Below are 24,247 nucleotides of genomic sequence, written 5' to 3' on the forward strand. Positions count from 1 at the left end.
TGGTCTCATCAGTCGATTAAATTCTCTGCCGGCGGCAGTGGCTTAGCCGAGGGACACGGACCAATAGAAAAATATTTCATTGTGTTAGCATTTCAAATGGCGAGTTGAGGGAGGGGGGGTGGGTTGGAGAGGTGGGGGGAAGAAGCGCAAACCGATCATTGCCAGTGGAATTAATTGGCTATTCCGAGAATAATGTCCCTTACCCATGATCCTCGGAGGGCCGAACGCCAGCGGAGGCCACTTTTTTTGTTCGGTGTCTTCAAAAAGAGGACTGCTTGGGGGTACTGACCGTATTAGGGTTTTAGCTCAGACCCCTAAAGGCCGGGTGAAATAATCAGAGGCGCTGAACCAAACTCGGCTAATCCGCACCCTAATTAAAAACTCAGAACCCCATTACACCTCACCGTAATGCCAATCGAAAAATAAATACTTTTAAAGAAATAAAATGGAGTGAAAATAAAATTCGGAACATAAAGAGAAAGAATAAAAACACGATATATGCAGAGAGAATTTTAGAACAATGGACTGCACTAGGCTGTCAGCCAACGCTCAATAAATGGCTCAAGATGGAGCTACCATGGTGGTGCTTCTATCCTTTTATTCAAGGGGATTTGGGTTTGAGCTCTGTTACACATCGCCCAAGCATTTGCAATGACCCTAACTGATATCGGTGCATCTTTTAACCATATCTTAATCTAACCTTTTTAAAGCTCTGTGGCTTTTCAGACTCAAAACAGCATTAAGAATGAGCATTGTTTGGAGCATGGGGGAGGCAGCCCTAGGAGACGATTCCACAGAATTGTTGGGCCTGGTCCGGGGCAGGAGCCCTCTGGATAAACAGCTGCTTATGCGCACGAATCATCAACTCTATAGAGCAAAGTGGGAAAACAACCCCCCCCCCCCCCCACCCCAAAAAAAATATCCAGATTAGGGGGGGGGGGATCATCCCAAATGCTCCATCTCTCCATATCGACCACTTTGGGTCTATAGTACGCAGTTTGTCGATTTTATCCCCCCCAAAGACGGACGGGCGAATTCGCAGTGGTCCCCATTACACGCCTCTCCTTCGCTCATTGTGAATTCAGTCAACGAAGTCAATCTTATTAACTTCCGCACTGGTTCACACATGACATTTTCTTCAATTTTCTCGGCAACATCAAAAACATCAATTAGCAGCTGGAAAATGGGAAGGAGCGAATGACAGAGTCCGATAACAGACTTATTTGAAGCTGAGGGTAAATCTATTCTCCGGTTTCTGAATGTGTTCATTACAATTGCATTTTCAAAGAAGACCTCCAAATAGCAAAGAAATTAAACGTATCTTCTAGAAATGTCCAGAAATTGTTTTTTGTGTGTTTTTTTAATCCTGTGTCTATCTCCCGGCCTCAGCGGGCAACACAAAGCATAGTGGTGCCGCATTTTCCGTCTCTCATTATAACAGCTCACAACTTCCTCCACAGAACTTGAAACCCTGTAATGCCAAATCCAACCCGGAAAATAACAATTTTAAAGAAATGTAACATTTTCCTATGATGGATGGAGACCCAGATAAAAATAACCCTTTAACCGACCTATTGTCAACAAAAAAAAATAGACCGACTGTATGATGATTTAACACCTACTTTTATTTTAAAATAGTGATTAAACACACCAGATATCATATCACATGGCAAATCTGAGGGAAAAATATGTTTATTGAGTATTATTTAGTTGGTTTTTACCCTTATCCTATCTTTAATTAAAGTCTAAATAAGTGAAGACTTCAATATCCAAAATCCACTGTACTGAGAAATAGTCTTGCAATGTATGTGGCATGGTATCACACCCCCTCATAGTTTAACCTTGCTTTTAAATGCAATATTTCCTTCCCCTTACTGGATCCTGGATACTTGAAATGCTATAAAAAAAGATAAAAAATAACATATTAAATATCATACATCAACTCATTTCAATTGATAATTTCCTGCTTTTTACATCACATCACAGTGTGTCGAAATATGAACCTGCATATTAAAAAAAAAAACATTTCTTTGCTCAACTTTTCCTCTTTCGCAACATTGATGAACATGTAACCCAGTAAACTAAGTAAAAGGCTATTTTTGTGCTGATATCCAAACATCGTCAGACGGCTTCCTCATGCTTGAGTTACATCTCCGAGGGGGTGAACAAAAGCAACTTTAGTGGCTGCGGAAAGACACTCGTAATGCTATGGGGGAGAGGGCCGATCACATACAGAGATGCGCGGATCAGGTTCCTCCGGGCCATTGATTTCTGATCTTTTGACATTATTTAGTTGCTTTTTATTTTCTTGCCCGTCTTTCTTCCACGTCACAAAAGACAGGGATGTCCAAACAAGCGACGGTGGGGATATCTACTATCTGTCAAAAGAGCAGGCTTTTCCCGGCACTGAAGCAGTGGAGTGCTCTGACAGTGCCGAGAACCATTGGGATGAAAATATCACTCTTTATAATGGGGCTAATCAGATTTCGGATGCTATTTGCCTTCTAGCCAAGGGGAGACGGGTGGCGTAGAGCAAAAGGGCTGTAACCAATACACTTCCCCTAGTCCATCAGAGTCACTATCTGTCCGCACCTCAAAAAGAAGGCCTTTAATGAGGTTAGATCCATTTGAGGTGTAGCTATAGGCTATAAATCACACCAATACGGAAGAACACAACTTTAAATGTATGGTGACACATCTACCTGAATTTCTATGTACAACATTGTAAATATGGCTAAAACAAACAAGCTGGCTAAATGCAGAATGAAATGAGTAGAGGTGCATTTGTAATACCTCTGCTCGATGAATGCTGAACATACAGAAGTGATCATTTCCATTAAGCAGGGATTAGATCATCTTTCCCATGTGCTTTCACAGGCCTGTTGCAGATTAGATCACTGTGAAAATGGTCAAATGGTTCTGTTTATCTCCCTGTAATTATTTTGATGCAGATGACAGAGATTGTTTGTGCGGCTGTGTGTAAGGCTTGATGACGTGCACAACCACACACACACACAGACACACAGACAGTGAGATAAAGACCTCGGCATGGACAAAGCTGAGTGGCGCCTCTAAACACCATTAACCCATTAGATTGTTTTAATAAAAACCTTACAAAAGGACCCATATAGTAAGTGATTTGAAATACTGTTTTAGGTGAATGAGCAGGTCCAAGCACACACAATGACTATATTCAAGTCAAGTAATGACTGACAGTAATGTTCTTGTGACGTGACACAAATTGACTTTCAATGAGGTAGAAAAACAGACAAACTGGGCGACCACGGCATGGCGTTTGCTATGCTAGCAGACAGTGCTTCAATCAGGGCCACCCGCACATCTCCCACAGCATCAATTGTAAGGGAGAATTCATATTGGTTGTTCTTCACAAAACATGACTATCAACCACTATCAAGTCAAACTATTTTTTGAAGAGATCTCCATCATATTTTTCCCATTACCTGTACATTGACAGTTTAAAAGAGCAATTACAAGGTTAAAATAATCACTGTCCTTCGCCAGGGCAAGGCATTGTCAGTAACCCAGATGTAAATAATGCTGTCTTTTTATACTAACATATTTTATTAGCCTAAGGAATTATTAAAACATGTTGCAATAATAGAGGACCATGGCATTCTGTTATATTCATTCAATTCCATGCATTTTACAAGCAAGCAATTCAGCTTTCTTTTGTGTGGCGCAATTGGTGATACTGTACCTTAAACAGTACACTCCCATCATGTCAATTGCTTTGTAAATAAGGATGCATTATGAAAGGAAAATGACACAGGCAAGAGACTGTAGTAATAGTTTTCCTCTTCGGGACTATAATACATGGCATCCAGGTCAGGATAACCAATAATATACACAAAGCACTAACCCTGACTCTCGTTTTTAAGTGTTCATAGGTCTAGGTCTATATATTCCTGGTGTTTTTTTAACAAACATTGCTTATTTTAGTTAAATGCTCTCCACAGACTGTGCTTATTTGAGACCAAAACTAGCGATCAATTGTAGAGTCGTGACTCTTTATAATCACTTCTATTTCCAGTCCATTAAAGTTTGGCCGTGTCACTTGATTACTACCTTTTGTATCTACCTTTCCAATTACTTTTAGAGTTTGGGATTTACAAATGTGCACTTTCATGTCCCGTGTTAGCAGATAAGTTGCTGCTCCTTGCCATGAAAGAAGCGTTTTAATGAGCTGCACTAGGGTTAATTGGTTCGCTAAGATCCCAGAGTCATGTGTCTCAATATGAAATTAAGCCATTTCTTGGAGTTTCCACAACTTATTTAATTACAAACACTTCAGCCCAATTTCTAGTTGAAAAAACGGCGGTGTTGATCTGACCGTGTCTGCTTGTTTGTTTATGCTGGTTGGTCTTACCCTGCCTTCCCATGATTCCTGACACCGTCATATGTTCTTCATAGATAGCCCATGGTGTACTTTCAGATAGGCAAATAAACATGATCCAGTGTAATGCGTAGGTGCATAAGTGTGGTGGTCAGAAAATGGCACGAGTCACCAATATGATTGGTCGATTTAGTATTTGTCCTAGAATTTGGTAGCTACTGTTTATAATTATGCTTACTTTTTGGAAGAAAAAAATGACTTCTCTCACACCTTTCCACTCTCTCCATCTTACCACACACACAGAGTCCCCCCCCCCCCCCCTCACACACACAACCAGCGAATCCCCCCTAAAAGACTGTTCCAGTCACTTGCTATTAGGAACTACATGAGGTGAATCCGCCTGTATAAAATGCCTTGTAATTAACACTGGTGCAAACGTGTTAAGGTTACCCTCTGGTAGAAGGGGTTCAGTACTCTTGGCAGTGTAATTACGGGTTCCCCACAACGCACCAACCATCTCACTTAACATCGCTAATTCAATCCATCTTCATTTCCCCAGCACCACCCATCTCATTGATGGATAGCTATCATTAGAGGGTGACAAAGCACTGAAATGACTGAGGCGTGTGTGTGTGTGTTGGGCCTAATGTCGGGGTGCCGTGCAGGAGGACGCATCCTCTCAGACACACACTATTGCCTTCTAACAGTGGACCTACACATTACCAAGGGGTGTGGAGAGATGGGACAGAGCGAATGCTTTTGGGTCAGAGAGCAGGACGCATACTGGAAACACATACATAAAAAGCACACATATATTTGAGTATACGCACACCACTTGGCTGCCAGTGACCCCAACACACAGAGAGGCTATGGTTCTGCTCGGCACCCTTTTATAACATGCTGCTCAGACAGCAGACACACAGACACACGTCTCGTGTTCGAAGCAGTCCAACACTAACCACAGGCCCTGATTGAGGGAGACTGGTCTGGTGGTACTCTATATTTTCAGTCTATATATTCAGCCCCAGCCTGGCTGTATATCTTAATTATGTGCTCTGTTTCTTTGTGGAGTGGCGGAGAACAGTCTCCTAGTCATCCCAGTGCAGCAGAAGGTCTCTGTCATGAGGCTATGTTAGACTTTATGGGCTCTGTCATACCCACTGCATCATTACACAACTCACAACCAGCCGGCCCGAATGCCTCTCTAAACAGTGTGTCGCACTCAAACAGGCAATTGCGCGCACACTGTACAAGGCCAACAGCTTCACATGAAGCGACGCTTGTTTGTAAAATCTTTAAAATAATAATTCATTTGAACATAATTAAGGTCCTACATACTTGTTTAATGACCCGCAGTAGGCCTATCTCTTATTACACATGGGCATCTGAAAATCAACAACCCATTCGGGCTACAATGTGGGATAAAAGAGAATAAACAACTGAGAAGGAGGTGAAGAGGAACAAATGCCCAGAAGAGCGAGCCCAGCTGACGTGTGGCTATAGCAGCCAGGCAGCCCTGCGCTCAGCTCAATGTGATTATCTCCTTTCTGGCTGCAGGTTTCGGGGTCAACGGTGCCACACACACAAGCCTGGCCTTGCCATTTCAATGATTGAATTGAATCCGGAGCGCTCAATCAATTGTGTTCAGTGACCCCAGAGACGCCACTGTGGAGAAGGCCCACCACTGTCTCACCGTCCTGGGGAGGGAGCCTAGGCCTACAACAAGCCCCTATCCATTAACCAGGATCCGGTGCCACCGGGTTGAGTAGCTCAAAATGGCTGCCACACCAGGCAGTGGCGCTTCATGTTTTTACCCGGAGACGTGGGGTCTACTGTGGGAGGTTTGTTTCGTTTTTTATATTAGCAGGGATTTAAAAGGCATTTTGACACCTGGAGTTGTAGGCACTTCCACAAAAGACGCAGACACTCTGTTTTACTGTCAAACTCTATTTAACAGTGAAGAGGACACAGAGGTTCACATTCAGGTGATGCTGCCTGGCTGAATGTGGGAGATTCTCAGGCTTGTGCTCTCTTGTTTTGTTGGCTTGTTGTGAGGGAGGAATGTGTTGCTACAGTCTCCAAACTCAGCATTCACACAAATACAGCACAGACACACACACAACCTATTGCTCACACTCACATACGCACTCAGACACACCTTGCATCCATACACTCCCACTATTAAATCACCCTCAGACAACTCTGATAATCATGCAAATACACACTAGTACATCAACGAAACCCATGCAGGCACTCATATACTCACAGCAACACACTTACAGACACACCACACACACCACACACAACACACACACACACACACACACACACACACACACACACACACACACACACACACACACACACACACACACACACACACACACACACACACACACACACACACACACACACACACACACACACACACACACACACACACACACACACACACACACACACACACACACACACATACACACACACACACACACATAGATGTAGGCCTATGTACTGTATTCCAGTGCAGGCTGCTGAGAGGAGGATTACTCATAACAATGACTGGAATGGAGTGAATGGAATGGTATCAAACACGTGGTTTTCATGTGTTTGATACCATTCCATTCAGTCTATTCCAGCCATTATACTCCATTCCAGACATTATTATGAGCCGTCCTCCCCTCAGCAGCCTCCACTGCTGTATTCCCTGATACACTCCCATAGACTTCAGTGCTGGCCTGCCTGCAGATCCTGCAGTTTGTTTAGCAACACTCCATTTGACGACACCCAAAGGGTGCAATTAAGTCCAATTAGAGCCTGTCGGTTTTATTAAGAGGCTAAAGCTAGCCAGGCTTGGGGGCAGCGAGGGGAGCAGGGGGAGCTACAACAGCACCAAACTGCTGCACTGCACACAGCCAGGCTGGCTGAGAATAGAGCCATTACTCCGAGGAGAAGGGCAAATGCCAGTATATGTCAGGAAAAAAAAACAGACAACTGAAAGACGACTAAACGACTCGGCTGCCAATGTAAACAGTGGAGGTGTGGAATAACAAAAAAGGTTCATGTTCACCAGGTTCAAAGATATTCGCTGTCAGTCAAGACTCGTCTTTAACCAGCCCGGGGTCAGCGGGTGAGCTGACCTCAGATGCTCTGGTGATTACATCATCAGGGTAAGACCCCATTTGGCACATTGAGAGAGATTAGTACTGTAAACATCTGCTCTATCCTTGAGGTGAGATAGGTCGGACTAGCAGTCAGGCTGTGCGCCAGGCTAAGCTATACTGTAATGCTGAGTTATCAAACTATAAATAACTTAAAATTGAATAATTAAACTGTATTTCTACGACAGATGATTTATCAAATCGATCAATACATGATAAAAGTAGTAGTCTGTAAATGCTGAAATCTGACAGCAAAAACGCCTGAAATGCAGATGTCACAAGCCAAATTGGGAGGGGGTCCATACAGGACTTATGTGGCCATGCCCTGGGACACTTGTGTTTAAATAGCTAAATACTACAGCTGTGATGGAACAAAACACTGGCGCAGCTTTCATCGGATCAAAAACATTTTCCACGTTTACGTTCGACCCCTCCTCAGGGATGTTTACAGATCGCTATCGTTCCGTCTTCGTCACGTTTTTCTTCTTGGACCTGTTTCAAAAGACGAGGGCTTTTTATCTCGCCTCTTGCTGTGAGGAAATCTGCTCTTAATGGCTTTCAAAACAGGAAGCCCAACAACAAAAACTGGAAAGTGAGCATGCTTCCCTACCAGCCCCTTCAGTAGGCATCCTTCCCAGTGTTGGGGTATAGTATTCTGATAGTGCACCACAGTGTTGCCAAATGTGTCAGTCACAATGACCTTCACCTGACAGCACAACTTAATAATCCTGATCGATATCAAATTAAAGTCTGTAGTATACTGTTTATGGCATTCTTAGGCATTTACTGTTGTGTATCCACAACCCAATCCCGTGCCTCCTCTATGGAATCCATGCCCACTGAGTGCCCTGAATATGCCATGAGTAGATTTTCTGTGGCCCAACAAAAAGAGACCTGAAAGACAGCTAGCTACACACGCTTCCTCGCACAACTCAACCTCACCAAATAACTGATTTTTATATCCTGAAGTTGTTTTTACTACTCTCCTCTCTCTCTCTCTGGGTAAAAAAAAGTAGATAATTTTCAGGAAAAAAATAAGAAAAAAATATATCCTTTCTCACTCCCTGTGTGCTGTTTCCGTGTGTGGAAGTGTTCCCTTCCATTGATTTTTCCCAGCCGGGGCCCTTCCCAACACTAGGCGCTTCCTTGACGGTGTCATCTTCAGCACCATTCTTCCTTTTAACTGTGCTTTACTCAAGTGGTGTAGTGTACTATACCGCCAGAGAGGAGGGGGGGAAGAAAGGAGGAGAAAAACTACATACATGCGCTTCAAAGTTTCATCTATTGATTTCTGTTTGATGCAGATTGGGGGGGGGGGGGGGGGAAAGAAAGAAAGAACAGTTCACAGCTGAGGAGATTATTTTTTGATCACCTCTACAGTGGTGGTGTTTGGTAGTAGGAGTAGGAGTAGTAGTTATAGTAGACAGGGATGTGCGTCTGTCTGGGAATTCCTTTGTTCTGCGCTGTGTAGAGTTCATACCTAGATTCCATGCGGACAGTGGGCTCATTAAACGTAGTGACCAACGGCAAGTAGCGTAATTACACGCTGATAGGAGATCATCAGAATGTGCCAGCACGTGACCTACGCTGCCTATCCCTATGGAGTTTAACGGTAGACAAAGGTGAATACATTCACACGCTGGATGGTACAAAACTGCAGACACACGGAAAAGCATAAAAGAAGAGCACAACTATTCAACAAATCATGAGTGCTGGGAGCTGGAGATGATAAGATATGGAGAGACAGGGAGAGAAAGATTGACAGCAGAGGGAGAAAGAGAGGAACGGAGGGAGTCTTTGCAGCGTCCATTTATTTTCCCCCATCATGAAGCAAGATACAGAGAGCCATGGAAACAGAGAAAAAAGACAGCATGGGCAGAACGATGGGTAAGGTAGAGACTAGAGAGAGAGAGAGGGGAAAAGAGAGATGGTGGGTGTCTGCCGTCTCCATTCATTCCCATGATTAGCAGAGCTGTAGACTCTTATCCAGTGCTCCCCACTCTGCCAGTCCTCTCTGTGATGTGCATCTGTGTCCACTGGGGGCTACAATTAGCCCATCAAACTCATTCCAGCCGGGACTCGGTGCCGCCTCTCAAACCCCCTCACTCTCAGGAGCCTACTCCTCCAAAGAGACGGGCAACTTGTAAGACTGGGGGAGGTAGCCTTTGAAGTCCCAGGCGTTGCCGAGGCCTCCCTTTTTGCTCATATCAAGGGTGAGGAGATATAACAATTAAAACAGCAAGAGAGGCAGGCCCACACCACGGCACGCATGCATGCACAGCACACAGGCTTGTGCAGATGCAGGAGAGCTCGTGGGCATCAAGCACATTCTCTCAGAAGAAGGTGGGCCACAATAGAGGAGACAAGCGAGCCGTTGGCATGGCGGCTAACGGATCACCACCGCCCATGGTACAAATGATGGAGGAATTTGACACATATTTCCTAGCGTCTTTTCCAACCTTCTATCCATCCCAATTTCCTCTCCTTTACTTCTCTGTCATTATCTCCCTTTCTTCAACTGGTACGAAACAGGAGTTATCGGTCTTACTGCTAGTTACTCAAGCTCAGATGGGCATTAGTGTAAGTGACCCCACGTTGCATAAGACACAGCTTCCATTACCTTCCAGGTAATTACACAGGTAATTACACAGCCCTGACTACCAGCCCAGATAGATAGCCTACACACACACACACACACACACACACACACACACACACACACACACACACACACACACACACACACACACACACACACACACACACACACACACACACACACACACACACACACACACACACACACACACACACACACACACACACACACACAGGTAGAATCAGTCTCACACACAGCCAGACACAAACTCACATCATTTTAAGGAGGATTACAATGACTTCAATCTGAGCCTGTTCTTCAAGCCCCCTATATACGGCGATACTCCCCTGTCAACTCCTTCGCCTTTAGCGTATTGTACTATATGTATAGTAGGACTGGCTCTGTACGGTGCAGGGTCATCTGTAGTTGAAACATGTGTGCGTATGCAGATGCAACGGAGCATGTGGTCCGCATTAGCTACAGCAAGGAGCAGTAGCCAAAAAGAGCTATACCAGCGTTTTAGCAGCCGTCTAGTCTAGCATGTCAAAAGGGTCTCTTATTATTTATTCGGAGTCTGCCCTTTTAGCAGTTTATCAACAAACTGTATCATAGTGATAGAGGAAAAAAATGTGCTAATGCATACCTTTGCATTTAATTGCAAACATAAATTGGATACCAGTTTTGAGTACATTGCACTGCAAAACAAAACAAAAGAAAGAGTCATGCTTAATAAAACTAAGAAGCGTTCTTTCTTTTGTCTGTTATTTTAGACTCTTCTCTAAAGACAGAATCCCATAAAAACAAAACACAAAACGGCTATGGTCTCAATGAATACCAGTGAGAATCAAATGAGCTATTCAGGCTGCCAGTTGATTTATCCATGCCTCGCTACACACCAATCAGCTCGCCCGCCGGCCACACCAACAGCCAGTCACTTGTCTGCCATTTCAACGCAAGATGGAGACAGTGCCAAAAGTTCCAATTAAAATCTCTGTTCACCATGACGTGTGAGGGGAAAAAGCCCAAACGCTGGGCTTTCCAACAAAGTCGAGGAAAACACAAAAAAAGCTGCCGAATGCTACGGACAAGCCGCATCTTCTCGGTTTCTGCCGAGCACAAAATAAATAAGCATGAAGAGGAGGAGGAAGAGGGGGGGACGTCTTGTTACGGAGGAACAGAGCATGTAACAGATAACAGAGCGACAGTGTTCAAAGAAGAAGGCAGGCCCGTAAAACTTGCGCAGATTCGACATCATCGCCTCACTGTCCCTTAATGAGCCAGTAAAGAAGAGCCTGTCGTGTGTCCGCAAAACCACGCCTGTCTCACTCCAATCACAATGCCTCAGATTCAAATCTCACACACACACACACACACAACTGTCACACAGCCACTCTACATCTGTGCTGTTTATTTTGCTCAGAAAGAATGTTAACAAGACAAATGAATGAATAAATGCACAAATAATGCATTTAGATCATGTTAATAATGTATGAAAAGTAAGCTGCTTTTTGACAGCTATCCCAATGCTGAGGACTTTGCAGACTTTGGTGGTGGGTTCATTATTTTGATCTATTTCCCGAGTTGCAACTCTTGTGCTTTTGTGCTTTTATTGACAGTCTGGCCAGTGCCTGGTGCACATGGCAGATCTGTTGATCCATCACCAGACATAATAGTGTATCCACTAACTATATTATCTAACAGATTTTTCATAACAACGTGCCCATATTTCAATGAAATTGGGCAATGTTTCCCAGACATGTATAGCAAAATAAAAAATGTTTCTCCTTCACCTTGATTGATTTAAATGGTATGTTAGTAGGCCATTTAATCAGAGATGATTTTTAGAGGGCTGGAAAAACAACTAAATAAAAAAGCATGTGCACGCACACCTGCAGAGGTATGCACGTACATGCAAATACAAATCACCTGCCTCAGTGTGAGCTGTTCCAGATTTTCACAACTATTAGAAAAAAAACACCTAAGAGAGAAACTGACTTGGAAGAAAAATTGTCTCAAGTCTAATTGTATCGCTTTTTTTGAGACGAGACAAAAGAAGAGCCCGGGACTCAGTCATCATTGACTACACTGACTGTGGAAGAAAGCATAAGAAACACAGCCAAACAAATAAAGAAAGTTCAGAGATGTCTTCACTGAAACCGCTGAGAAGAACAAAATAAAATAAATTGGGGGTTAGTCTCGCTCAGGTTGAGCTGACACATGTGAAAACAATATAAAAGAGGTTTGAGGAAAGAGAAGGAGGAGGACAATGCAAAACTATTCAGGAATTAGATACCGAGTGTTCTTAACTAATCCCCGCGACCCGCTCTCCTGCCGTACGAGCAGGGAAACTAAACCTAATTCAGGGCAGCTTAAGGGCTCCCTGGAAACAGTCAGCATTACACACACACACACACACACACACACACACACACACACACACACACACACACACACACACACACACACACACACACACACACACACGGAGAAGGAGGTGTTATACTTTAACTGCCACAGTGCATTCAACTGTAGCAATAAATTGCTCTTTGGGGATGTGGGGTTCATCGCCTCTCCATACACTCCCAGTGCGCCCTACCCCTCTCCAAAATCCACCCAAAAATCTCTCACCCCAAAGTGTGGCCACCGCAGTCAGGCAAACAACCAGCCAGGGGATGGGTGCTCCAACACAAGGGGCGCTGTGCCAGTCCAAACAGTGGATTAGCAGGCGAGAGCGTGCTGAGGGTCTGACGGTGATTCAAGAGGACAGCAGACTGTAGCACTATATACGCAGGCCTGTGTGATGGGCTTTGCAGTAGAATGTTAGAGTTGTGCAGCCAGGGGCTCCACTGCTATTTGACCCTAACCTACGGATTACTCATTGGATATTACTGCATTGTCGGAACTAGAAGCACAAGCATTCTGCTACACTCGCATTAACATCTGCTAACCATGGCCTGTTCCTTGGCCTGTAAGCAGTATATGGACAAGGTGTGACAGCAATCCATGCTTTGGTTTAGTTTCCCTGGCACGGTTTCCAAATGCTAAGGTTTTAGCATTTGTGACACATTTCCCCTGCAAGTCATCGAACCAATATCAGCGTTCTTCACGCATCATGTTCAAATCATCTATAAGTGACTTTGTTGAGCTTCACAATCAATTTTAGATACTTTTGGATGACTTGAATATGATGAACGAAATATGCTAATATCGGTCCCATGACTCGAATGGGATTTGTGACACAAATGCTAATATGGAAACAGTGCCAGGGAAGCCAAAACATGGATTGCAGTCATACCTTGTCCATTGATTGCTTTCAGGGTAAGGAAACCAATATGTGATTTTGTCATTTGGGTGAACAATCCCTTCAATGAGTGCGGTTACATGCACACAATAAAGCGTTTATTGTGGATAGTCAGATTGATATAATCGATTAAAACGTTTGTATGCTTTGCAAAAATAACAATTTCCCTAATAATCATGTTTATTAGGGGGCGGCAGGGTAGCCTAGTGGTTAGAGCGTTGGACTAGTAACCGGAAGGTTGCGAGTTCAAACCCCCGAGCTGACAAGGTACAAATCTGTCGTTCTGCCCCTGAACAGGCAGTTAACCCACTGTTCCCAGGCCGTCATTGAAAATAAGAATTTGTTCTTAACTGACTTGCCTGGTTAAATAAAGGTAAAAAAAAAATAAAAAAAAAAAAAAAAAATGGACACATCTGAAATCAGGCTACCTGATGGCACTCTGATAAATGTAGAAAATCGGCATTCTACCACAGCGAACATGTTATTTTTGGGAAACATATTTGATTCTGAGTACGGACATAAAGTGTGAAAACTACTTCTAAGACACATTCATTCAGTTGTTTCCGAACACACTTCACTCGCACTAAAGAGGGAGGCTCGATCGGCTGGTGCTGGCACATGCACAGATCAAAAACACCGCTGGAGATCGATTAAGGTGTTTACATGTCCTAATAGTATGAAAGATGTTTTAATTGGAATATGCTTACTTAGATTTTGACCTTACACCAATTAAGAAAAATAGAGTAAGGTGACTTTTGTATAACCTGCCCACTGCCATAATCAGTTTAATATAGAAGTATTAGTGTGCATGTCAATGTACTCAATGAGAAATCTTTACGACCTTATTTCTAGAGGGTTCATCACTTTTGTTTTTATTTACGTTTTTTTCCCTTTAACTTTCTGACCAAGTAAGCACCCGCAGTGATTTCATAGAGCGCTAACACCAGAGTCATAATGGACACACAAACACATACTGTACTCTGGAGCCAAACAGTGCTCTAAATTCTACTGGCGACTCTAGGGATATTCTCTAAATCACTTCACCCTACTCTCCAAAGTTCATGTAAAAACTTCCTGGAAAAGGGGCAGGCTGTTCTGAAGGTAAAACAAAGAGTTTCAGAAAGTTACACCTCTGTCTATAATCCTACACAATTCAGCCTAGTAAGAAAGTGAGAACAGAGGAGGAAGCAAGGATTTCTATAAAAACTAATCATTGGTTCGGGAGCGTATGTGTGTAAAAACACTCTCCAAAGATTGGGATCTGCTGAGTCAATACATTGTGTACTGAGGCCCACTTGTGTTAGCGTAAATCAAATCATCTCAATTTTGCAGTAACATTGACAAAAACTAACTGACAGAGCAAAATAAGAAAAAATGCCATCCTTTTTTGGCAGTATCAGGCTGGACTATAGGCCACTTGTTAAGTTAAAGCCTAAGCCTCCTTTTCCTCCTCCTCCTCATTTGCCTCCTTCACACCGCCCATCCTATTTCTTCTCCTCTTTGTCACTCAGCTGAACCTGTCATTCCATTCCTCCGCTGGGAAAAGGAGGTCACGTATCGACTTGCTCAGCGTCCCTCTCTCTCTCCAGCCACAAGACCCTCCAAAAGACCCCCCTTTCTTCTTCCTCCTCCTCCCCCATCTCAGTCCATCACTCTACCCAACCCGGAACATCCCATCCCACCTCTCCATTTCAATTCTTCCATACTTACCCTTCCCTCTGCTCCCGGTCCCCCCTTCCCACCCCAACCATGCCCTCAGCCCAATACTAATTGGTAAATCTGTTTAACCATAGCAGTTCCAACAATGAGACACCTGGAGTTCTGTCAAAACAAATTTCCCTGTGAAACGGCCTCAAGTACTAATACAGTACACGCTCACAGCCCAGCCACAGAATCAGATGTGGGACTTGGGCAGAGGAGGCGGGAGAGAGGATTGGTCAAGCAGGGGGATATAGAAAATATAGTAAATTATCATTATTTGGAAAATAAATAGTGGGATGAGGTGGTTTCTTAAAAACCAATATGACAAATGAACTCTGTCTGCACATTGTACCATGATTTAGGGTCACATTTTGATGAGACATTTTTGCATCCAACTGCAAAACTAAGCTGCTATTTTTAAAAGATCAGTGCGACCATCACTGTCTTTCATTTTATATTTTCCTCTCAAGTGCGCGCACATACACACACACACACACACACACACACACTTGTTTTACTATCCTTATGGGGACAAAACAATTGATTCCCATTCAAAATCATATTTTCCCTAACCTTAACCCTAAAGGCTCGCACACATCGCACCGGTTGTGGGTCTAGCATTCGCCTGTCTATCGTTCAGTGCGCTGCTTTAGGCACCACCCGCTGTAGACGTCTGACTGACTAAATGTTTTACTCGATTCTACATGTAAAATCAATGTGCACTCAGTTCGCAAATTACGTTCAGGGGTGCTAAGTAGTCTTGGCCAGCAAACACTATTGGTGTGACTGAGCCCTAACCCTAACCCTAACCGTAACCCTAATTGTAACCCTAAACGTAACCCCTAAGCCTAAAATAGCTTTTTTTCTTGTGGGGACCCGCGAAATGTCCCCACTTGTCCAAATTCACCTTGTTTTACTATATTTGTGAGGACTGCTGGTCCCCACAAGGATAGTAAAACCAAAAACACACACACGCACAACTGTGCTTGACAACCTTTCTTGACCTGACTGAGACTGCTTATCTAGCACACAAACATACACACACACCTACATTGGATTTGGCACACATACATCTACACCTTCGAGAGACACGGACACTAAAGAATATGCAGACAAACACATATTTAAGACGCACTCACACAGAAACACAGACATAGACACACCCAACAGAGCTCCTGCCCTACCTAGTCAAACAGGTTCTAGCAGACACCTTTTAGAGAAAGGAGGGAGGGAGGGAAAACTAGAAGGAGGAAAATCTCTCTCCACTTGACATTTAAGGTTGTTGTTTCCGAAAGTGTTTTTTCCAAGTGCAACGACTTTATTACCAAAACGGTCTTGATGGAGCATGGAAATTCAACAAGCAATTGATAAGCCGCATCGATTCAAGCAGGCAACTCAAGAGTCCGGAGGTCCATTCAAAGGATACAAAAATGTGTTTTCTTCTTGGCTCCTCAATGACAACCCATGTCCCGCCATTCCTGTCACTCCCTTCATCAGGCTAACCATGCAACCGTGAGCTATAATCTAGCCTAACACCCACTGATCTGGCAGTAGTCATCTCTGCAGACCAAGGCTAACCATTATGTCCCCATCCATTCAAACCCTGAATGTTTGGGTTCGTCAAGTAGGACACCATAGTTAAATGAGACACTGGGTAGTAATATAAAAATACGAAACAAAGCATTCATGGTCCTTGGATGGCTCTAAGCACCTTCTGACTACAGCAGAACAATTCAGAAAAGCTAGACAGCCTTGTCTCGTCCGAGTCCCTTGTCTTCAACATCGACCTCCCCCCTCCAACATAAATACATAGGCAGACACACACAGTCACTCACTTAGACCACACACACAGACACACACACACTGCATTTTCTAGTTAACTTCTTGCTGGCTCACATTCAACCACAGATGTCGATAATATAGAGAATCCTCTTCAAGACAACTGTAGATAAAAATAGAACAGAAAGATTATCTCTCCTGGATGGTAATTCAAACACAAAAACAAATGTGTATGTAAACAGAGTACAGTCCTCCAGTAAAAGACTGTAAAACGATTCACATCTCATAATGTGTGACAAATGTTTACCAAGAACCTCAGAACTGATGGAGATTTAGATCAACAAATACATTATCCATTAGAATTCAATCACTTTTTCACAGCACTCCTTTTGATTTGAACCAAACCTTCAATACATGTTTGCCCATTGAAGAAGTGCTCAGAAAATGATGTTTTGGACCTGAATGCCAAGACAAAGGTGCTCAAAGTTGAGCTATTTTGCATACCATGAGACAATGTCCATCCCTGGAAAAGATATTTATATTTATTGCTAATTATTGATATAATTTAAAGCTTACAAACAGGGTTGTCAAAACATTTCATAATTAGTTTTTTATAACCTTTTTTTTGGTACTTTTTTCGTCAATTATCTAAAAATGTGTAGATGCCAATTTTTATCATATTCACATGTTGTAGCTTAGACCCTACTTTACATTATCTGAGGTTTTTGTGATGTGCCGCCATCGGTTGAGACACAACATGCTCTTGGATGCAGGGTAGGTGTCATGTTTTCGCTGAAAAATATACTAAAATGGGAATAAAACTGAAATGTCAAATTTCAAACATTACCACAAAGATGGTTGGATTCAGCCACAATGTTGACTTAAACGGGAATATCTGTTGTTTTAATTATACTGTCAATCCTCCATAGGAAACCTATTGAAATCATATAAATATAGATAATAGAATAGACATGACCATGAAAGTTAACATTCAATGGTGGGTAGACCGGCGGCCATCTTTGTGATAGCAATTAGAATCTAAATTGTCAGTTAAATGGAAATGGTGTACCAGCTAAATTGCAGTGGTCTGAAGGGATAAGTCCATTCTATGAATTCTAGTTCTGTGTTTGAAATGACACCCACCCTGTATTCAAGAGCATTTTGTGTCTCAACCAATTATGTAAAGTAGGGTCTAAGCTACAACATATGCCAGGAATAGGCAGATTTTTTTGAACACTGCAAATTGACCAACAATCAAGCCCAAAAATAGATTGGATTTGAAAATAATAATAATTTCACACTTTCATTACATTGAGACACGGTCACATGTCTCTTTTTTAATTTGTGGGACTACTTGGTGAACAGATTTCCTAAATAAAATTCATTTTTAGCTGAATTCCTGGTGATGCTTGTCTCGCTTGCGGGCCGGTTTTGGCCCCTGTTGCCGACCCCTGACATACAGTACCAGTCAAACGTTTGGACACACCTACTCATTCAAGGGTTTTCTTATTTTACTATGAAGACATCAAAGGAGCTCCCACATATGCTGAACACTTGTTGGCTGCTTTTCCTTCACTCTGCGGTCCAACTCATCCCAAACCATCTCAATTGGGTTGAGGTCGTGTGATTGTGGAGGCCAGGTCATCTGCTGCAGCACTCCATCACTCTCATTCTTGGTCAAACAGCCCTTACACAGCCTGGAGGTGTGTAGGGTCATTGTCCTGTTGAAAAACAAATGATAGTCCCACTAAGCGCAAACCAGATGGGATGGCGTATGGCTGCAGAATGCTGTAGTAGCCATGCTGGTTAAGTGTGCCTTGAATTCTAAATAAATCACAGACAGTGTCACCAGCAAAACACCCCCACACCAACACACCTCCTCCTCCATGCTTCACAGTGGGAATCACACATGCGGAGATCATCCGTTCACCTACTCTGTGTCTCACAAAGGCATGGCGGTTGGAACCAAAAATCTCAAATTTGGACTCATCAAACCGAAGGACAGATTTCCCCCGGTCTAATGTCAATTGCTCATGTTTCTTGGCCCAAGCAAGTCTCTTCTTCTGATTGGTGTCCTTCAGTTTCTTTGCAGCAAGTCGACCATGAAGGCCTGACTCACGCAGTCTCCTCTGAACAGTTGATGTTGAGATGTGACTGTTACTTGAACTCTGTGAAGCATTTATTTGGGCTGCAATCTGAGGTGCAGTTAACTGTAATGAAACTTATCCTCTGCAGCAGGGGTAACTCTGGGTCTTCCTTTCCTGTGGCGGTCCAGTTTCATCATTGTGCTTGATGATTTGTGCGACTGCAATTGAACAAAATGTTTAAGTTCTTGACATTTTCCGTATTGAATAATTTTCATGTCTTAAAGTAATGATGGACTCTTGTTTCTCTTTGCTTATTTGAGCTGTTCTTGTCATAATATGGACTTGGTCTTTAACCAAATAGGGCTTTCTTCTGTATAACACCCCTACCTTGTCACAACACAATTGATTGGCTCAAATGCATTAAGAAGGAAATCAATTCCACAAATTAACTTTTAACAAGACAACCTGTTAATTTAATTGCATTTCAGGTGACTACCTCATGAAGCTAGTTGAGAGGGTGGCTACTTTGAAGAATCAAAACAATATATTGTGTTTTGTTTAACACTTTTTTGGTTACTACACGAATGCATATATGGTATTATTCTACAATGTAGAAAATAGTACAAATAAAGAACAACCCTTGAATGAGTAGGTGTGTCCATACATTTGACTGGTAGTGTATGAAATTATTAGTTTTTCTCGTTTATGCGTTCTTAGATAATCAACCTTAAAAGTTTTTAAAAGTATTATATTTTAATTTAAAAAATAAATAGCTAAATGTTTTGGCATTCAGGTCCAAAAAGTCCCTTTCTGACCACTTCTTTCATGGGCAAAATGTATGCAAAGTTTTGTTTAAATCAAAAAGGATGCTGTTAAAAGTGATTGAATTCAAATGAATTTAACCTATACTGTTTGACAGAAACCTTTTGGACCTGAAAGCATCATTATATACCATGTTCAAACAGCAGAGACTTAAATCAATAGACACTTTGGCACTGTTGTAAAGCCAAAGGGCACAATCCCTATCGATGGAGACCGTAATGCTACCTTAAGAATAAACATTCTAAACCATCTGATGTTAGCTACACCAGAGACAAAGCACAGTCAGCAACCTGAGCTGGGCTACACCAAGTATCACACTAGTGGGTTACAAGCCAATTACTTACAGACCACAGTTCACAGTCTTTTAAAAGCATCTCGGGAAATCAGGATTGTCAGAGAACTAGGAATGTATGTGTTGCACAAGACATGAGTACATATTTAGTGTGAAAACCATGGCTAAAAGGTCAGTAGGTTAAGGCTGTCAAAAGTATCCAAGACATATCTGCACCAGCTGCCATTTCAGAGCAACAAAGCAAGTCAACAACACAGCAGTAGCAGCACTGAATCAGTAGCAAACACAACAACATAGCATGATTAGGCTATCATTAGGATTATGGTTGTTATTATTACTTTTTATTTAATTTTTTATCAACATCATCATAATTTGTCAGTTGTTATTTTGGCATCATCAACCAGCTAACAAGATACTTGGAATTCAAAGTTCTCACCAACTGAAATTGGTGAAGGCTCAGATCTGACTGTCCGGGGAATTCCAAGCAGAAGGGCCCCTGAAAGGCAAAGACGGACGTTCCCGAGTCACACAATTATATCAGCTCACACACACATCATCCTAGCCTACCAGGAATATGAATGTAAAGCAGTGTGTATTCACTTCCCAAAAGAAATAGGCCTAATGCTTTTTTTTCACTAGCTAGGCTATTCATTTATTTAACCTTCTATTTCCTTTCCTTATGGCTACCTCAGCTTTCTCCAGGGTGCCATGCCTATCCGTATACACACACGTTACACAGAGAATATGAGAACATGGGTTGGCTTTGGGTTGGTTACATGGCAGTTATACTGTTATACACTGGAGTTTCTCAGCTGTTCTCGCTGCTGGTTCAAAGACATCGCCTTCTTTGGCTCTTAAGTAAATGCAGCTTGCACTAGGGTGAACATGGGGAGATGTATTCCTGTATTCCTGTGCATTAGGTAGGTGTGCAGCTATCATGTTTTACATCACTCTAAAATCAGGAGAGGAAGGGCATGGAAAGAAAGAGGGAGGAAAAAAGAGGAAAAGGGAAAAGAAACAGGGAAGGAGATGAAGAGTTCATGTATCATTATACAAAAAAACTCACACGCACAATCATTCAGACACACACAGACCCCAAAAAACTACTGAACCACATAAGTTAGTTATCACAAAGTGTTTTCACCATATACAGTACTGAAACCTCACACATAACGTTACTGTACTGTACAGGTTAGCCTACTCGGCACAAAAGTCAATAAGTCTTGTGTGCTTGACCCTATGACTGCTTGACCCTGTGGGAGACAGATTTCTCTCAACAGGATTACAGTATATACAGTGGTTATCGGTGTGATTGCTTGCACGCACACAAACACAGTCTAGATCTGCCCATTACCCAGGGTGGCCTAAGTCTACAGGGGTTAGCCTACATAATGGCTAAATACCACCCAAAGGTAAAAAGGACAAATTATCTCTCAACTATTCATGTGCGTATAAAAGCCGCTATTCACATTTCTTCCTGCAATCAGATGACAACTAATGGTGGCGTGCGCTAGGCCTAGAGTGCATTCCTGAGGAAAAAATATCGAACAATAAAGGAAAAGGTACAACAAAATAGGCTACGCACTATTACAGGTCAGAATCTGGATGGAATTTTTCCTCTATAAATCCCTATAAATTCCACTATCGCTTGCTCAGTCATTCCTTTGTTGGCTGCTCAGCAGACACTGACTGTCATTGGGAAGTCTGTAAACAACTGGACATTCAGTGTTGTAGAGAAACAAGGACTTTGTCTAGATTGGGTTTCACTGAGTGAAACAGCAAACCCCTATTACCCACTCTTGTCACAGTTCCCATGATTGACACACGTCTCAGCTGGTCTCACATTTGGCCCCCAAGATGGTCATGATGTCAGCATGACAGTGCAACGTCTGGTTTGAGACAATGGACAGGGCCAAGGCCTGTTGGGTGGCCAGAAGAGGCACAAAGCCCCCTGTCTAAGGGTGAGGCCATGTCTCCTACCAACAGAAGAGCCGAAGGGGCTCTGGTCTAGAGCACTACTGCCATAACAACAGACAGCATTGCATTCTTCTGTGATAATGCTACCGACTTTGCTCAGTCTACCCAGAGCTTGCAGACTGAAGTAAGGATGATTATCTGAGCAAGGTAGAGGAACAGAGAGAGAGTGAGGGGGAGAGGGAGAGAGATAGAGAGAGCGAGGGGGAGAAGGAGAGAGATAGAGAGAGCGAGGGGGAGAAGGAGAGAGACAGAGGGAGAGAGAGAGGTCTCCCCTCGTAAACAGTGAGGGCAGTGTGTCTCCAGTCTGTGACCCTGGGGGCACTCATTAACAGTGAGGCCAGGCTCTCCCACCAGGGCTTCCAACCCACAGAGCTATTGTCTGTACAGCCCAGGTGGACTGCAATTCATAGGGAGGAGACTTGTCTTTATTTAACGTTTCTCAACATACAAAGATGTACGTGGAGTGGACAAGAGACCACTGGCCATGAATTTCTAAGGATGACCGGCCAAGCTGTTTAGCCACAGTGGGGGACTGAGAAGTCATTGTGGGCATTTCCTGAACAAATCTATTCTTTTTCAAAAAATTGGGAAGGAGACTTAATTTCAAGCCAACTCCCACTCCCACTCCCATTCCGTAGCTCTTGTTCTAGTGCACTCTTCAATGGAGAGACAAATTGGCCTAAAACGTGAAAGCCAAGTGTTCATTGGTTCAGGTGGGAGGTCTTGCCACACATAGATGTAATGCTCAGATTCCATCACTTACTCAACGCTCATTATCATACACTTGGAGTAGGCACACAACAGGACACTATACTCCCTCAAGTTTCATTCTTCACTGCTCCTGACACACACACACGGACACACACTACACTGAGGCCTGGTTGGGAAATGGTTAACACTCCAGCCGTCCCCTGCTGCCAGTGAAAGCCCAGAAAACAATGGAGACATTGTCCAGCCTGAACAGACTCTGAGGAAAGGACTAGTGTGGTGTGGAGTGTGTGTGTATGTGTATTTGTTTGTGTGTGTGTATGCGCACACTCTCTCGCTCTCAAACATATTTCTGCCCCAGTTCCCAGCATGTCAATTTAAGAAACATTGTCAAAAATGTTTGACTTGCACCACAATAGTAACTCTAAAGTGGCCTCTAATTTAGGTTATTCATCACTTAACCCAGAAATTATGGCTCGAGGGCCACATTGGGATTTCAAAATTCTGAACTGATTTGTTCATCAAAAGCTATTTGCGAGCCAGAAGAAGGACAGTTATTTGAAAATGTAAAGGTCCAGTATAATTACTACATACATTCTATCTAGTTTTAGACCTCAAGAGTGGCCTGGAGTGTTTTTTTAACCCCCCCCCCCCCCCCCCCCCAGTCCGATGACTGAGTTAGACGATGACTCAATATTTTAAAGCCAACAACAAGTGACGTACCCTTTCTTACATTCCCTTATACAATTCTTGCCTTACAGAGTTGAAATGTAAAGTACTTTTCTCAACTTGAATGTGTAAATAAATGGCATGACCAGAACACCACCATGTTATGCTACTGGGACACAGCTATGTCCTGTTTGAGTAGCAGCAGTTGCCAGCTGTGATGTGGGGGCACACACACACAAAACAGATCCCGTAACAAATCAAAAATCTGTCAAGTGGCTCAAAACAAATCCTATTTCGAGCACCTCTAAGCTACTAGGAAAATGGCATAATACATCAGCCGATGTAGGCCTACTGTATTTGGTGCACCAACAATTTAACAAGAAAGGATAACCTTCAGGTTTTTTTATAGATGACTGTCAGCTCATTGTGTTTTGAGAATTGACTGTGTTAATGTGTGTATGAAAATGAGTCAAATGAAGATACTGTAGCATACGACTCTACGAACTGAGTGCTATTCTATACAAAATTCTCTCAGACTGTTGACTATGTGAAGCACAAGACAAAAATGTCTCTCCCTGGGTTTCTTTCTGAAAAAATACACATCAATAGACATAAATAAATAATAACTTTCAGCCAATGGTCTAAAAGTTCAGCGGCAGCGGTTTGGAGGCTGCCCCGCGGCGCGGTCAGACACATCAAAGGGCCAGGCGTGCCCCCTTTGCGGGCATGGAGGAGAGGGCCACGCCCTCGTAACGGCAAGCCCCTGTGAGGTCACTTCCTCCTTTCCCTTCATGGCT

General features: G+C 43.0%; 1 protein-coding gene across 34 annotated transcripts in view; it reads right to left on the reverse strand.

Annotated features, from left to right (window-relative positions):
• The window catches only part of LOC139376504 (transcription factor 7-like 2), a 101,082-nt gene that overhangs the window by 34,643 nt on the left and 42,192 nt on the right, over positions 1-24,247 (reverse strand). For 24 of the 34 annotated variants that reach the window (XM_071119177.1, XM_071119169.1, XM_071119163.1 and 21 more), the window contains exon 5: positions 20,533-20,592. The exons of the other annotated variants lie outside the window; for them this stretch is intronic. In XM_071119177.1, the coding sequence (XP_070975278.1) occupies positions 20,533-20,592 (60 nt within the window). The remainder of the gene's footprint in view (positions 1-20,532; positions 20,593-24,247) is intronic. 34 annotated transcript variants of the gene reach the window in all.

Source organism: Oncorhynchus clarkii, chromosome 20 (genome assembly GCF_045791955.1).
Source record: "Oncorhynchus clarkii lewisi isolate Uvic-CL-2024 chromosome 20, UVic_Ocla_1.0, whole genome shotgun sequence".
NCBI classification, from domain to species: Eukaryota; Metazoa; Chordata; class Actinopteri; order Salmoniformes; family Salmonidae; genus Oncorhynchus; species Oncorhynchus clarkii.